Source organism: Chlamydomonas reinhardtii, chromosome 16 (genome assembly GCF_000002595.2).
Source record: "Chlamydomonas reinhardtii strain CC-503 cw92 mt+ chromosome 16, whole genome shotgun sequence".
NCBI classification, from domain to species: domain Eukaryota; kingdom Viridiplantae; phylum Chlorophyta; class Chlorophyceae; order Chlamydomonadales; family Chlamydomonadaceae; genus Chlamydomonas; species Chlamydomonas reinhardtii.
The window spans coordinates 6,381,782-6,396,177 of NC_057019.1; the positions used below are offsets into that span (position 1 = coordinate 6,381,782).

At 62.3% G+C, this 14,396-nt stretch overlaps 2 protein-coding genes across 2 annotated transcripts in view; both read right to left on the minus strand.

Moving 5' to 3' along the window:
* Positions 1 to 163: 163 nt before the first annotated feature.
* CHLRE_16g673850v5 (uncharacterized protein) lies at positions 164 to 5,534 on the minus strand. The gene is made up of 11 exons (XM_043071225.1): positions 5,227 to 5,534; positions 5,045 to 5,106; positions 4,745 to 4,818; positions 4,235 to 4,317; positions 3,941 to 4,033; positions 3,531 to 3,589; positions 3,202 to 3,298; positions 2,749 to 2,872; positions 2,223 to 2,348; positions 1,718 to 1,829; positions 164 to 1,173 (listed from the first exon to the last, which is right to left on the minus strand). Exons 1-11 carry the CDS (start codon positions 5,446 to 5,448, stop codon positions 1,122 to 1,124), a joined length of 1,104 nt encoding a protein of 367 aa, XP_042916140.1. The 5' UTR covers positions 5,449 to 5,534; the 3' UTR covers positions 164 to 1,121.
* A 601-nt stretch (positions 5,535 to 6,135) lies between these two features.
* Positions 6,136 to 14,396, minus strand: part of CHLRE_16g673852v5 (uncharacterized protein) — a 14,746-nt gene continuing 6,485 nt past the window's right edge. Inside the window, exons 14-30 of the mRNA XM_043071226.1 lie at positions 13,983 to 14,027; positions 13,629 to 13,742; positions 13,234 to 13,331; positions 12,793 to 12,869; positions 12,357 to 12,494; positions 11,953 to 12,050; positions 11,545 to 11,643; positions 11,233 to 11,324; positions 10,929 to 10,974; positions 10,533 to 10,645; positions 9,939 to 10,102; positions 9,554 to 9,650; positions 9,057 to 9,128; positions 8,556 to 8,703; positions 8,316 to 8,364; positions 7,845 to 7,979; positions 6,136 to 7,585 (exon numbers count right to left, since the gene is read on the minus strand). Coding sequence (XP_042916141.1) covers positions 7,566 to 7,585; positions 7,845 to 7,979; positions 8,316 to 8,364; positions 8,556 to 8,703; positions 9,057 to 9,128; positions 9,554 to 9,650; positions 9,939 to 10,102; positions 10,533 to 10,645; positions 10,929 to 10,974; positions 11,233 to 11,324; positions 11,545 to 11,643; positions 11,953 to 12,050; positions 12,357 to 12,494; positions 12,793 to 12,869; positions 13,234 to 13,331; positions 13,629 to 13,742; positions 13,983 to 14,027 — 1,605 coding nt within the window. The 3' untranslated portion in view covers positions 6,136 to 7,565. The remainder of the gene's footprint in view (positions 7,586 to 7,844; positions 7,980 to 8,315; positions 8,365 to 8,555; positions 8,704 to 9,056; positions 9,129 to 9,553; positions 9,651 to 9,938; positions 10,103 to 10,532; positions 10,646 to 10,928; positions 10,975 to 11,232; positions 11,325 to 11,544; positions 11,644 to 11,952; positions 12,051 to 12,356; positions 12,495 to 12,792; positions 12,870 to 13,233; positions 13,332 to 13,628; positions 13,743 to 13,982; positions 14,028 to 14,396) is intronic.

Below are 14,396 nucleotides of genomic sequence, written 5' to 3' on the forward strand. Positions count from 1 at the left end.
GCTGCGATTCGCATGTATAGTATTGACGAATGAATGTGGCGACCCGGCCCATGGCACGAACCCGAAGCGCTCATGGGGGGCAAGCCCCCGGCTTTCCTGACTACGCCTGAGACCCGTTGAAAGGCTCCCAGCAATGAGTAAGCTGCAAGTTAGCAACAGCTTTGCTAGCTGCTTGATTTATTACAGTAGTGGTGCCGACTCTCAGCTATCCGAGTGACAGCGCGCTCGGCATACCCCCGCAGCCCTGCCACTGCAACTCCCCAGAAGACTAACTCTAACAAGATTATTACCATGACACACCTTTATTCCTCTCTTTGCCGCCATACTGCTGAAACTCAATCTCCGTCCGCAGCCGCAATCCCAAAAGTCCATCGAAATCCTGGGCGAAGCTCACACCCAAGGGTGCTCACACGCTGGGTCCTTGCTCAGCCCAGTCAACGCATGTTTAACTCCTACGTCAAATATCAGTGCCTGCATTCAATTCACGTACCAATACTGCTGACTACAATCGTCGACCCTGCAAGAATGCACACGTAATCAGGAGCAGAACCCGTGAGATTACCGTGCGCCCCTCCGCATGTCCCATCCCACGCCCCAACCCATACACAGCCCATCGCCAGCCCATTGCCACCCCCATCCACTGCTAGACAGGCGTCACCAACTCTTATTGTTCCTTCGGACGAAACAGCCTCATTATTGTAGACTCGCTGCGTCATAAACCGCGGCGAAATAAATGCAGTTCGATACCGGGCTCGAGACTGCCCGGTCCAAAAGATGTTCAGCCCAGGGGAGCTCCCGATGGGGATCTCCCCTGGTTAGGTACGCAAGGCATGCCGCGCACACGCTCTCTGGTTCCACCGCTGCTCCTGCCCTGCCCTGCCCTACCCTGCCCAGGCCGCTGAAAGGCAATCGCGTCACCCTGCCAACACACACCTCTGCTGCTGCCAAGCGCCCACACAGCGCGCCCTTAGTGTGTCTGCTTGCCAGCACCCACCCACACAACCCACTTGCGGCGGCCGGCACTGCTTTCCCATTTCACCTCGGACACTCTCTCTGTCTCTGTCCTTCTCTCTCTTCTCTTACCCACCCAGTACGCAGCTGCCGCAGATGTCGCGACCCACTCACGACTTGGCGTAGTGCTCGTGCAGCCCGGTGGGGCGCACCGAGAAGTACCTGCGGCACACGTGGCGGCACACGTGGCGGCACCCATTGCGGCACATGGTCGGGCGCTAGGAAGGCACCCAGCTGCCACAGCACTAGCCAGCTATCCCCATACCCATCCGTATCCCCGAACACGATCTTGGCACCACGCAAACACAGACATGCTGTCCGATACACACCGCACACCCACACATCCGGGCCCTGCTCGTTTGCATCCTGGTGCTCTCTCACATGTACAAACCCATACTCTCTGAACCTCCACCCCCACCCCACTTCCGTAACTAGTCATGAATGTAACCCCCCTTCCACCACCACCGCGGCTGCACACACACACACACACACACACACACACACACACACACACACACACACACACACACACACACACACACACACACACACACACACACACACACACACACACACACACACACACACACACACACACACACACACACACACACACACACACACCGCGGCTGCCCGCCCCCAACACGCACACACACACACACACACACACACACACACACACACCGCCCGCCCCACCCACACCCACCTGTAGGCGATCTCTCCCGGCATCCTGCGCCCCGCCATGTCCACCGTGAAGTCGTCGTACAGCTTGAGCAGCGCGTCCTGGGGCGCCACCTTGCCCACCATGAAGGCGTAGCCTGGGGGTGTGTGGGGGGGGAGGGAGGGGGAAGGGAGGGAGGGGAGGGAGGGGGGGAGGGAGGTTGCAGATACCAGCCCAAACTAAACCAGGGGAGGGGGAGAGGGGGACGGTGAGGAGGGGGTTGCAGGCACGACTTCTAAGACGACCGCGGTGGGGGAAGTTGTTTTCGCCACACCCAGAGGGGAACAGCAATCCAGCCTACTCCGCCCCAGCCACCCCGCCCCGGTCAGATCACGACAGCTCCCCCTGCCCCCTGGGACTACCAACATGTCGTGTCCTACGCCTTGGTATCTCTTACTGGGAACGGCAAACACAACCCCTCCCCCCCGTGTCTGCCTTCTACCATTTCCTTAGCCAATTGGTACTGTAGCCCCCCCCCCGCCGCCCCCACCAATGGCCTCCACGTCGCGCTCGGTGCTGCCGGCGGTGTGTGTGTGGATGTGCGGCTCCAGGACGCGGTAGGCCCACACGAACAGCGCCGCCGCCCGCTTGAGCGCCCTGCACGTCTCGGGCAGGCCTGCAGCATGGGGCGTGCGGGGGGGGGGGGGTAGATACCAGCCCAGACTAAACCAGGCCAAGCCAAAGTAGAGGATCACAGGCAGAGGCGACAGTTGCAAGCGATGATAGTTATAGGAGGCGGCCGATGATGACAACTTTGAAGAAGGCGGTAGTGGGCTGGGGCAGAGGATTGCCGGTATGCAAACGTGTCAGCGGGCGGAGGACACGCGGCTGCGCCCACAACCTCCAGACCGTGCGGTACCCCATCACCACCACACCTTGCGCCCTTCCGCACCTCCGCCAGCACAGCCTCCCACCCGCCCCTCCCACCCGCCCCTCCCACCCGCCCTTCCCACCCGCTCCTCCCACCCGCCCCTCCCACCCGCTCCTCCCACCCGCCCCTCCCACCCGCCCCTCACCGTCCGTGGGCGCCTTGAAGGCGCCGATGTGGAACTCGATGTATGTGTCCCGCACGTCAATGCGCCCGCGGCAGTCCAGAGTGATGCGGGAGGAGCAGAAGCCGCCGGCCATGGCCGTGGCCATCTGCGTGCGTGTGTTGCCGTGTGTGATTGTTTGGGGGCGCTTGCAAATGGAGTGCGAGTGCTGGCGGTGGAAGTGGCGCTTGGATCGCAATGCAAGCGCGAGTGTGATCGCGATTGCGAGGGCAATAGGGTGCTAGAGCTGTCGTACCACGCGACCATGCCCCGCCGAGCGACGGCCTCGGCGAGGTTTGCGAGGGCATCTGCTTGGGAGATGACATGGACTGGCGAGGGACGGCTCCTCGCAGCCCGCAGCCCCTGCCCCCTGCTCCCTGCCTCTGCCCCTGCCCCGGCCCCTGCCCCCTGCCCCCCTGCCATGCCCTGCCCCCTTGCCTCAATGAACCCCGGCAGCGGCTTGGGCGGCATGCCGGTCTCCAGCGCGTCCACCAGCCGCAGCAGGTTGTTGATGCGGTCATCGTCCTTGCCGCTGCTGCGGGACGAGATGGGAGGGGGTTGCATTCATGATTGGCCAATGAAATGGTGCGGTTGGGAAGAGGCGGAGGGCGGGCGGTGGCTGGGCAATGAGGCCACGACCGGAGAGAAAGCCGTGCACGAGGTCCTATTCGAGGCTGGGAAGGAGGGATGGACGTCCAGGACTGGGCTGGAGCCCCCGCACCCGCCCAACCAACCACCCAACCAACCAACCAACCCTACCAGCCCACCTGCTGTACCCCAGCTGCAGCTCCGTCAGGCAGGAGCGGATGTCGTCCCAGGAGCAGCTCTGTGGCGGGGAAGTGGGGGTGCGGGTGTGGGTGTGGGGGGGTGGGTTGGTGCGTGCCTGTACGGTATAGGGAGCCGACACGCACGTGCGCTGGCGCATGTCGACACGTGCGTTTCGGGGGACACGTCAGCCGCCGGCCGTGGCCCCCGGCGCATCAAGCCGCACACCAGCTCCCCCACGCGGCTGCCCCACGTGTCCCGTGTCATGTCGTTTGGTCCCATCGTACTTTGCCCAGCCGTAGGTAGCTGTCCAAACCAACGCTGCACGTCTGGCATGGACGGCTAACCCCCACCCCAACCACCACGACTCCCCCCCAACCCACGCTCCCCCCCCCCCGGCTGCGGCTCTCACCGCGAAGCTGCTGGGCAGTGCCACCATGCACACGCCCGCTTCGTCACACGCCTCGTCGATCAGCGACTTGACGGCGGCGCGCAGGCCCGCACGCTGTGGGCAGCAAAGAGGCGCCAGGGGAGGTCCAGGGTTGGTGTTGGGGCGGAGGTCACATCCGCAGTAGGGGCAGCAGATTCGGGTAGTGCGGTCGCAACACTGTGGCAAGAGCGTGCATCAGCTTCCCTCCCTGCCTCCCTCCATCACTTCTATATAATCATAAATGTAACCCTTCCAAACCCCCACGCCTCCACTCACGTCCTTGAGCACGTAGTCCTCCAGGATGGAGATCAGCACCGACCGCTGCTTGAGAGCCGGCAGGTCCAGGTTCAGAGCCAGGCCTGGGGGGGGAGGGGGAGGAGGCGGGGAGGGGAGGGAATGGCTGGTAATTGCGCCGTACTGCAGCTGCACCCTCGACACCCGTTCCGGCCTAGCAGTGCACATGCAGGAAACCACAGGCCGCCACGCCCCCTGGTCCCATCCGCGCCCCCTTGTTCCATTTGCGCTGCCCGGCATCCCGCCCGCCGCAGCTCCCTCCGCACCCCAGGCGCCCAGCCCCGCTCCTCGTCATCGCACCGCCCCCCATCACACCTTATACCCCTCTCTACCCGCCCCTGGACACACGCCCCTTATACTCCCCCCTCGACATCCGGCCCTCGGCAACGCCCCATCCGCACCTGATCCGCACCCCTAGCCCCGCCCGCAACCGTGCCCCTCCTGCCCCGCCCCTCCCCTCCCCGGCTCCCTTCATCACCAGCGGCGGCTCACTGAGTATGTGGTCGACCAGGTTGGCGGCACAGCGTATCTCAGTGGACTCGGCGAAATCCGTTGTGAAGTGAGCCCTGAGGACGAGGGCGGAGTGTGGATGAGTGAGGGTGACAGAGTGCCCCCACGGCGCCTGTTGTGCCCTTGCGCTTACTCCTCCCCCACACACCACCCACACGAGCGTGCAGTGCTGCTGCCAATGCGTCTTGCCCGGAACCCCTGGCTCCCTGACAAAAGCGAGGCCGTCGTGCAGATAAGCGACACCCCAACCCGCCGCTTCGGGCACTTCTGGTGGGCACTCACCCGATGATAGGCAGGGAGGTGAACTCATACAGATCGCCGACGCGCGTTTCAAGGCGCTGGACCTGCGTACAGTCAATGCCACAGTGGGAAAGGATGCAGTGTCGGTCGCTCGCCAATGCATGCCCTGGCCCTGAACAGTTTCGTTCGCCTTCAGGACCCCTTGAAAGTGCTTGATAGCTTACCGACTTGTTCAGCTTTGACACCCGGCCATTCAGCGTGCGAAGTTCGCCGAGCACCTCCTCCAGCAAGCGGGCCTCTGTAGACTGGAGCGCGGAGGCAGGCTGCGTGCTGTTGCCTGAGGAACCAGCGGTTACATGCCTACGGGGAATCCCACGGCGAAGCGCCAAGTGCCTGTGTCGCCCCGGGGACGCTTGCAACTGTCGCGATTGCCCAAGTGCCTGCATTTTTCCTTTAAATTGGATGAGGTATATAAAGCAAGTATAAATATGAGCAACAGCAAGTTTACCGCGGGCTGCACCACGATTATGAAGAGGGGCCGTGTCCCTGGTCTGAACTTTTACTAGACCCCCATGCTGGTCCCCCCTCCCCCGCCAAACTATCACCGGTCCCTCCCCCCCCTCCCCTGAAAGCCCTGTACCCATAAGCGCTTTACGTGTGCACCGGCGGTACCGAAACCAAGCTGTATGTTAGCAGCAGGGGGGGGGGGGGGGTACGAACTAAACCTCCAGACCCCATGTCCCAAAACCTCCCGACCCCCCCTCCGGACCGACCGACCGACCCCCACCACCGTGCAACCCCTCAAAACCCCCTCAAAACCCTTTGGTTTTAAGCCAGTTTGGTGTCAATCGACTGCTCTCGGCGAGCTCTACAATTGTATACCTCCGGTTCAGCTGGAGGCACAACTTGACTGGCAGCCATGCCACACATGTCCATGTGTCCCTGGGCGACCACCGACCCTTCTGTCAGACTACCGGGGCGTGCGCTTAAGCTTACAAGTGCGCTGTACATATGGTGTTTGGGATTGTGTGCCGGAAGAGATTGGTCGACTTTCTACCGGGATCATGTGAAGAATCCCGGGATTCTTGTCACGCTCGATGGCCGGCGGCAGCCTTGTCGCCATGACCCACACGAAGCCTTGGCCGTTACACGATAGCATCAGTTCGCATAGTCTCCATGACACCAGTGAGAGACGCTCGAGTGGGGCTCTACGCTACTACGATGCCGATGTGGACGGACATGCGGCCGCTTTCCAGAGACCAAACGTTCTGCAAATGCTTTAGTATGTGCATGCTAATGTGTGCTAGTGCTTGTGCTAATGGGCGGAGCGTTTAGAGGGGCGTTTAGGGCGCAGAGACGAAACCTGGCAGTCCCACCCACATCTGCGTGACGAAACCTTGGGGACCCCCAGCCCCGACGACCGACCCTGAACTTTGAGGGCCCATAACTTTGCAATTACTACCCTGATTGAAACTCTGAAAGTGGATTTGGAGTCCTCTCGTCAAGCTCTTTCGTTTTAGAACATGGGGCCTTTTCCAGTCGAAACTACCCCCCCCCTGTTAGCAGGCACATTCCTCTGGCAAGCCCAACTACAAGCATGACAAAGAGCCCGGCGTGGCATTGATGGTGTGCGGAATGACGGAATTGCCACTTCGTTTGCCACCAGGGCCTCCCCTGGTTCGCCTCTGTTCGCCAGCCCGGGGCCCGTCCAGATAATATCCAACCCTGCCAGCGAGTGCTTCTGGCCCTCCCCATCAGACGGACAGGCAACCATGAGCCTTCTAAGGAACACAGCATTTCCAGTTCATGCACATAACCGCAGTCCACGCGGTCTTGCTATCGCACCAGAGGCCCCACCCGAATGCATGAACACACACTGCAGGCACGCCACCCCGCTCGCCTCAAAGCCATGCTCCTTTACTCATCATGTGTACTCACCGAATGATATTCCAAACCCATTCCCCGAATGATATTCCGGAACCTCCCTCCCTACAAGCAAGCATTCCATCCAAATCCAACCTGAAGCGCCCCGTATTCACGCCCTAGCACCGACAGCCCGACAGGCAACTCGGTGCGTACGAAGGGATAGGTAGATCTCACCAGCATCTGGACACACAGTAAGTACACACAGGCACGACCCATTCTCTGTTGTGCTGACCTAACACACAGGAGTGTGTGATGACGGCCCAGGCTTCCGCGGCAATCCCTGCGGCACTTGCACAACGCCTCCAGATTCCAAAACACTCAGACAGCAAACACAAATCTCTCTATTGGAAGTTATTCACCCCTACCGCATTCTTCGCTGCCAAACACTGCGACCATGCACATGACGCGCGTCCTGCTCTTCCAGCGACGCAGCAAACGCGAGCAAAACGATCTTATCCATCACCAGTAAACGCGTTTCGCCATGGCCGCATGGTGCAGCTCCACACAGGTCCGCACCCAGCCCGCGGCTCAAGCCGTACGCCACGCCAGGCCCAACAGCGCAGCCGTCACCGCCGCCACCGCCGCCGCAGCAGCCTGTGCGGCGGCCGCCGCCGCCACGACTGCCGCCGCCGCCGCTTTACCCCGTGTTCTGCATGCCTGCGCACCACAACAACGCAAGACGAGGGGTGAGTTCCGAGGTATGGGCGCACCCCCGAAACGCCGCACCCCTCACACACAGGCCCACCCCTCACGCACAGCCCATCCCCCCACACGAAGCCCCCCCCCCCACACACACAGCACACCCCACCCACCCACACCCACACAGCCCCACCACCTCCCCCACACAGTCCCAGTCCCAGCCCTCCCTCTCTCTCCCTCTCCCTCTCCCAGCTCCTCTCTCTCCTCCCCCACCCACCCGCGGCGATGCCCTTGATGGTGATCATGAGGCAGTCGTCCATGGCGCTGACGAAGGGGTGCTGCGCGCCCTCGCCCTTCTTGTGCGGGTCGCGGCTGAGCAGGTCGATGATCTCGGGGTCGCTGGGGTTGTACTCTGTGTGTGCGTGTGTGTGTGTGTGGGGGGGGGGGGGGGGGTTTACATTCATGATTAGTTAAGGAAGTGGTAGTGGGGGGGGGGGGGGGCGGTGGCCAGGCGGTGGAGGGGGGGCGGTGTGTGTATGTGCATGTATGTCAGGAAAGATAGGTAAAACAAGGGGTGTGGGAGGTACTTCTTTTCGCATCTGTGGGTGCTGCGCAAGTGAGGGCAGCGGCAACAAGGGACCGCGGGCAAGACAGCAGGTTGAGGCAGGGGACAGGCACGGTATCAGGATGAGAATGAGCATCGTCGTGAGCAACTAGGCAACACGCCGTGTCACCCGTAGTGACCCACCCGTGTCACCGCCGTCGCGGAACTTGCGCAGCCCTTGCAACGACAGCGCCTGCGCAGAAAGCAGGTGTGGGTGTGGGTGGACGCGTGAGAAGCAGGGTTGGAGACGCAGGAGCAGCGAGACGGCAGCGGCACACACACACACACACATGCACACATACACATGTTTCCTGCGTCTTGTTCCTGCCCTTCCTTTCCAGCCCCCGCCTGCTACCGCCTCCCCCCCTCCCCGCTTCTCCCCACCTGCAGCACGTTGAGCGGCGCCACGTAGGGCGAGCGCAGGCGGATCTTCTCGTCCAGGTTGGGCGTGGACATCTGGCTGGGCGTGTTGCCCTCCAGCAGCACCGACTTGCGCACCACAATCAGAATGTTCTGCTGCGTCTTGGCCAGCCTGCGGGCGGGCAGAGGGAGGAGGGAGGAGGGAGGAGGGGGGAGGGAGGAGGGAGGAGGGAGGAGAGGAGGGGTGTGAATTGGGCGCATTTTGGTGTTTGCTGCAAAGCGTAACAAAAGGCGTTGGCAAGCGCTGACCATGTACATGTTCGACCCAGCGTCACCAGCCCACTACACACACACACACACACACACACACACACACACACACACACACACACACACACACACACACACACACACACACACACACACACACACACACATACACACACACAGACATACACACACAGACATACACACACACACATACATACACACACACACGCCCACTACATGCAGGCGCGCACTCACAGCTCGCGCAGGCGCTGCCCCAGTGGCGCCAGCGAGCTGTCCACCAGCGTGCGCTCGTAGAAGGCCGACAGCCTGGAGAGGGGGGGGAGGCGGGCGCGGGGGAGAGGGTGTGGCAGGTGAGAGGGTGTGGCGCATGCAAGTGAAGGCGACCACAAGACACAAGAGACGCCCACATCACGACAGCTTGAACTGCTGTGCGCTCGCCTCCACTCCTCACAATCCCCCACGTGTCTTCTTTTGTTCTTCATAATCACCGCCCCCTCCCCCTCGACGGCGCGACGAACACAGTTTCACTTGCGGTACCGAGTGTCTCCAGCATTACGGTACGCGCCACATGCGCCCACATTTCACTAGCTAAAACTGGGTACTGTCAGCTTCGCGGAGGGACAACGAGCTGGAGCGCGGCCGCCCGGACGGCCGCTCATGTGCAGTCTTCAGTGCATCCTGTACCGCTTTACCAAACATCCTTGCAACCCCACCCCTCCCTTCCAGCCCACCTGCTGTCGGCCTTGGCCAGCACCATCTCCACCAGGTCCAGGGTGGAGGTGAAGAAGGGCCAGTTGGCGTACATGTCCTGGAGCACGGGGCCGTAGCCTGGGGCGTGTGTAGGTGGGGGGGAGGGGTGGGGGTGGGGGGGAGGGGTGGGGGAAGGGGAGGGGAGGAGTCAATGCCAAGGCCGTTGGTGAGGCATGCGCGGCCGCAGGTTGAGAAGGGACGCACGAGCGGCGACAACGCAGGAGCAGCTTTGGGCGTCCAGTCGCTGCAAGCACCTATAGAGGTGTTCCCTTCTCCCCCACCTCGCCCTCCTTCCCCTCTCCACCTCCCTCCCCTCCCTCCCCTCCTTCCCTCTCCCCCTCCCTCTCCCCCCCTCTCCCCGCTCACCCTTGTCGATGGCCGCCTCCAGCGCCTCGCCGATGCCCAGCCACACGGGCAGGTGCAGGCGCTGCTGAGTCCAGGCGAAGATCCAGGGGATGGCGCGCAGCGTCTCAATGCCGCCGCTCTTGCGGCTGCTGGGGCGGGAGCCGATGTTGAGGCGGCCCAGCTCGCTGCGAGCAGGAAGGAGAAGGAGGGCGGGTTACATTCATGATTATTAAAGAAGTGAAGGCGTAGCCAGGAGGAGAGGAGCATCGCAGGGTGAGGAGGGCAGGGGGCTCGCTGCAAGGAGATGTCGTGATGCCATGATGATGTCGCAAGCAGGGTGTGGGGAAAGCGTGGAAGTTGAGGGACAGGGACTGAGACGTAGGAAGGGAGCGAGAGAGAGAGGGCGCCAACTGGCTAGAGAACGCACGGGGAGTTGTGGGTAGGAACGTGTCCGCCAGCGCGGAAGCCCCGCTGTTGAGAGGGGCTGATACACGCGCTGGGATACAGGCAGCGGCAGCGGCAGCGGCGCCGGCGACTGACCCCCCTCCCCCTCCCTGCTGCACATCCGCACCCACACCCACGCCCTACCGCCCTGCCACGCGCACCCTGCCGCACCTGGCGGCCGTGGACTGCATGAAGTAGTCATAAAACTCGGGGGTGCGGTACACCACCGAGCGATACATGTCGCAGCTCTCGGTGGCCAGCAGGCTCATCAGGTCGCGCCACTCCTGTGGGTTCGTGAATGTGCGTTAGTCGTGAGTGAGTGCTTTTGTTATGGCGTCGTTCTACGGGTGCTTGTGCCTGTGACTCCCATGTGTTGCTTTGCTAAGTCGTTGGATGATAGCAGTCGGCCTAGACGGCCTGCGCGGTAACGGCAGAGCTGGGCAATGATGTTCGACGCGGCAACTACTAGAAATGTAGCGCGGTAGTGTGTTGAGGCAGGGCTTGCCGAGTTGCCGGTCTGGGAAACGTGGAAGGGAGAACGAGAGATGCGCACGTCAGGCCACGCACCTGCGCGGGGGCGGGAGGGGGGTCCAGCGCCGCCTCCAGCACCGCACTGCGACGGGTAGGGAGGGGTGGCGGGGGAGCGCGGGGTGTCATTGCGGGTGAGGGCGGGGTTGAGACTTGAGAGCGACGGGGGAGAGCCGCAGCTAGAGTGCGGGCTGACACAGAGTCACAAGGAGCACTGAAATCAGCGCACACCGTGATCGCACACCTGTATCACATTCCGCGATCACACTCCGTGATCCCGATCTGTGACCGCACCCCGTAATCCACGTGCCCGTAATCCCACTCCGTGATTGATCGCACACACCTGGTGTACAGGTCCAGTGTCCTGAAGCACACCTCCTTCTCGCCGAACTGCTGCTCAATGATCTCGCCCTGCACAGTCACACGCAGGTGGCCCTGCGGTTGGGGGAGGGGAGGGGGGTGTAGGGGTTGGGGGGTTGCAAGGTTAGTGTGTGACGAGGCTCACAAAAAGTCAGGTTGCATTTAAGCAGGAAAGGCCTCCGCCCACATGCGCCGGTCCACCTGAAACCCCACAACACCCCACGCTGCGTTTGCTCCTCATGATAACCACACGCCCCCTCCTCCCCTCTCCCCGCCTCTCCTCCACGCCCCTCACGTTGATGGTGCCTGACGGCTGGCTGCGGATGGCCATGTGGGTGGGGCCGCCGCCGCGGCCCACGGTGCCGCCGCGGCCGTGGAACAGCACCAGGCGGACCTGGGGAAGGAGGGGGAGCATTCAGAAGGAGAGGGGGGTATTAGCTAGAAAATGGTAGACGGTAAGCAATCTTGGAGGGAGAAAGAGGGGTTACAGGCATGACTGGTTATGAGAAGGCAATGTTTCAAGGACGCTGCGAGGTGGGTCTGTGCCCGGGCCCCACGGGCATCGTCAGGGCCCCGCCCACCCGCTGCCTTCCCTCCGCATCCCTAGCCTTACTCCTGCCCCTACCGCCCAAGCAGACATGCACACGTCACCTCCTCCCCCCCCCCTTTTACAACCGCCCCCCCCCTCCAGCCCCCCACTCACCCCGCAGCCCGCCGCCACCTCCACCAGCTTCTCCTGCGTCTCGTACAGCGCCCAGGCGGCGGCAAGGCGGCCCGCGTCCTTGCCGCTGTCGCTGTAGCCTGAGCGAGTGTGTGGAGGGGGGTTACATTCATAGTTAGTAAAGCAGAAGGGTTACAAGGATGATTGATCAAGCAGAAGCGGAGTTGTGGCCAGGCACATGGGTACAACAGGCGCGTTATCGATGGGGAGGGAAAATGCTTGGGCGCAACCGCGTTGATGTTGATTCATGATTGCCTTGATTGGCGATCCCCCTCCTTCCCTGCACTCGCCAGTTTCGTTTGGCTGGGGTAGCTTGGGCCGGTATTTACAACCCCCCCCTCCTCCCCCTCCTCCTCCTCCCGCCCCCCGCCTGGCCCTCCCCTCACCGATCATGCACTCTTGCACGCCGTTGATGTGGCCGCGGTACCAGTCGTTGCCCAGCAGGGTGGTCATGGTGCCGGGCGCGTTATGCAGGTCGTCCAGCGTCTCAAACAGCGGCACCACACGCAGCGCGGGGCGCACGCCTGCAGAGGGGGGAGGGAGAGAGAGGCGGGGGGAAGGGGGGGTTACATTCATGACTAGTTAAGGAAGTGGTAGAGGTAGAGGAGGTGGGGGTTGTAGATACCAGCCCGAACCCAATGCAAAAGAGCGAGGAGAGCGAGGTTGATGACAACGGAGCGGCACTCAATGGGACAGGCGAGGGAGGGAGGGAAGTAGGCGGGCACCATCAAATGCCGTGAACGCCCGCACAGAAACGAATGCACACACCCCAATCCACATAGAGAGTTACGCGCATACACCCGCACGCCGCCTCTGCCTCACCCGTCTCGCGCTGCAGCAGCACCACTGCCAGCACATCGCTGGCGGTCTTGGCCATGGAGATGATGTAGGCGCCCAGGCTGGGGGGGTGGGTGGGTGGGTAGAGGAGGGAGGAGGGAGGGAAGGGGGAGCAGGCGTGTGTGTAGAGGACGGGCTGACGGATTGAGCGCGACACGGTTCCGGTATGACACACACATAATTTATACACATATGCACACAGTCGCATACCACATGCACAGTTTTGTTGTTGTGTTTCCTTGTGCTCTCTCTAGCACATGTGCACGCGCGCACATGAACCCCATCCTATCCCCGCCGTTTATGTCCCCTCCACCTCCTCTCCACCCACCCCCACCCCCACCCCCACCCCCCACCCCCACCACCTTCTCTCCATTCCACACCCCCTCCCCACCATCCCCTCCCTCCCTCCCCCTCCCGCCTCCTCACCTGTCTCCCGGCAGCTCGCTGAGTATGCGCAGCGTGCGCACCACCTCCTTCACCTCCGGGCTCATGTCCATGCCGGGCGGCATCAGAGGCCGCTTGCCCTGCAGCAGCAGCAGGGGGTCGTGGAGAGTGGGGAGAGTGGGGGGCGGCGGGTTGCAAGGATGTTCGGAAAAGCCGTACAAGGGGGGAGTAGCCAGATTGCAAAGATGGTACAAAGGAGTAGGTGTAAGGTGGATTGTATGAGGGATTGTAGTGAAGGAAGCAGCAGCACAGGCCCGTGCTGCCAACACGACAAGAGCGCCCAACCCACCCACGCCCAAACCAAAACACACACACACACACACGCCCCCAAACCCCCCACGCCCCCAGCCCCCCACCCCGCGCCTCTCCGCCCCCACCTGCAGCTCTCCCAGCAGGAAGGCCAGTCTCTTGGGCTCGTCCCAGGAGGCGTAGCTGCCCAGCCCCAGGTAGGTGGTCACCGCGTCCATCACCTCCGTGTGGCGGGTGGACTCCTGCAGCAGGAGTGGAGGAGTGGAGTAGGGGGTCACATTCACGATTAGTTAAGAAGTGAAGGCGTAGCCAGGCACCGTAGCGGGGGGCTGGGGAGGGCAGGGACGGAAGGGTTACGAGGAATGAACAACAAGTGCGCTGGGCGCTGCGCTCACAGCTTATCCCCAGCCACATACACACACTTTTCACACTTTTCACACACACACACACACACACACACACACACACACACACACACACACCTGGCGGACGTCCAGGCCCATCATGCACAGCCCGAAGGTGCGGATCTGAAGGGGAGGGGAGGGGAGGGCAGGGGAGGGAGATGAGGGAGGTGACGGGTGGAGGGCGGGAAGGGTCAGGCTGGGAGATGACAGTGCGGGTCAGCGGAGGGATGGCGGTGTGAGGATGCGAGGCGGCACGCCTGAGAGCCCAAAAGGTAGAACAGCCATTTGAGATTTTGCCACCTACGCATCCCCCATCCCCACCCACCACACCCCCAACCCCACCACACAAACCCCATCACACCAACCCCCAGCCCCCACCCACGCTCAACTACTCCAACTCCCAATCTTCCACCCCCACCCACGCCCCCCACCTCCCTCCTGTTCCCCATGTTTCAACCTTGCACCCCCCCCCTCCACCTCTGCCTCCCCCTC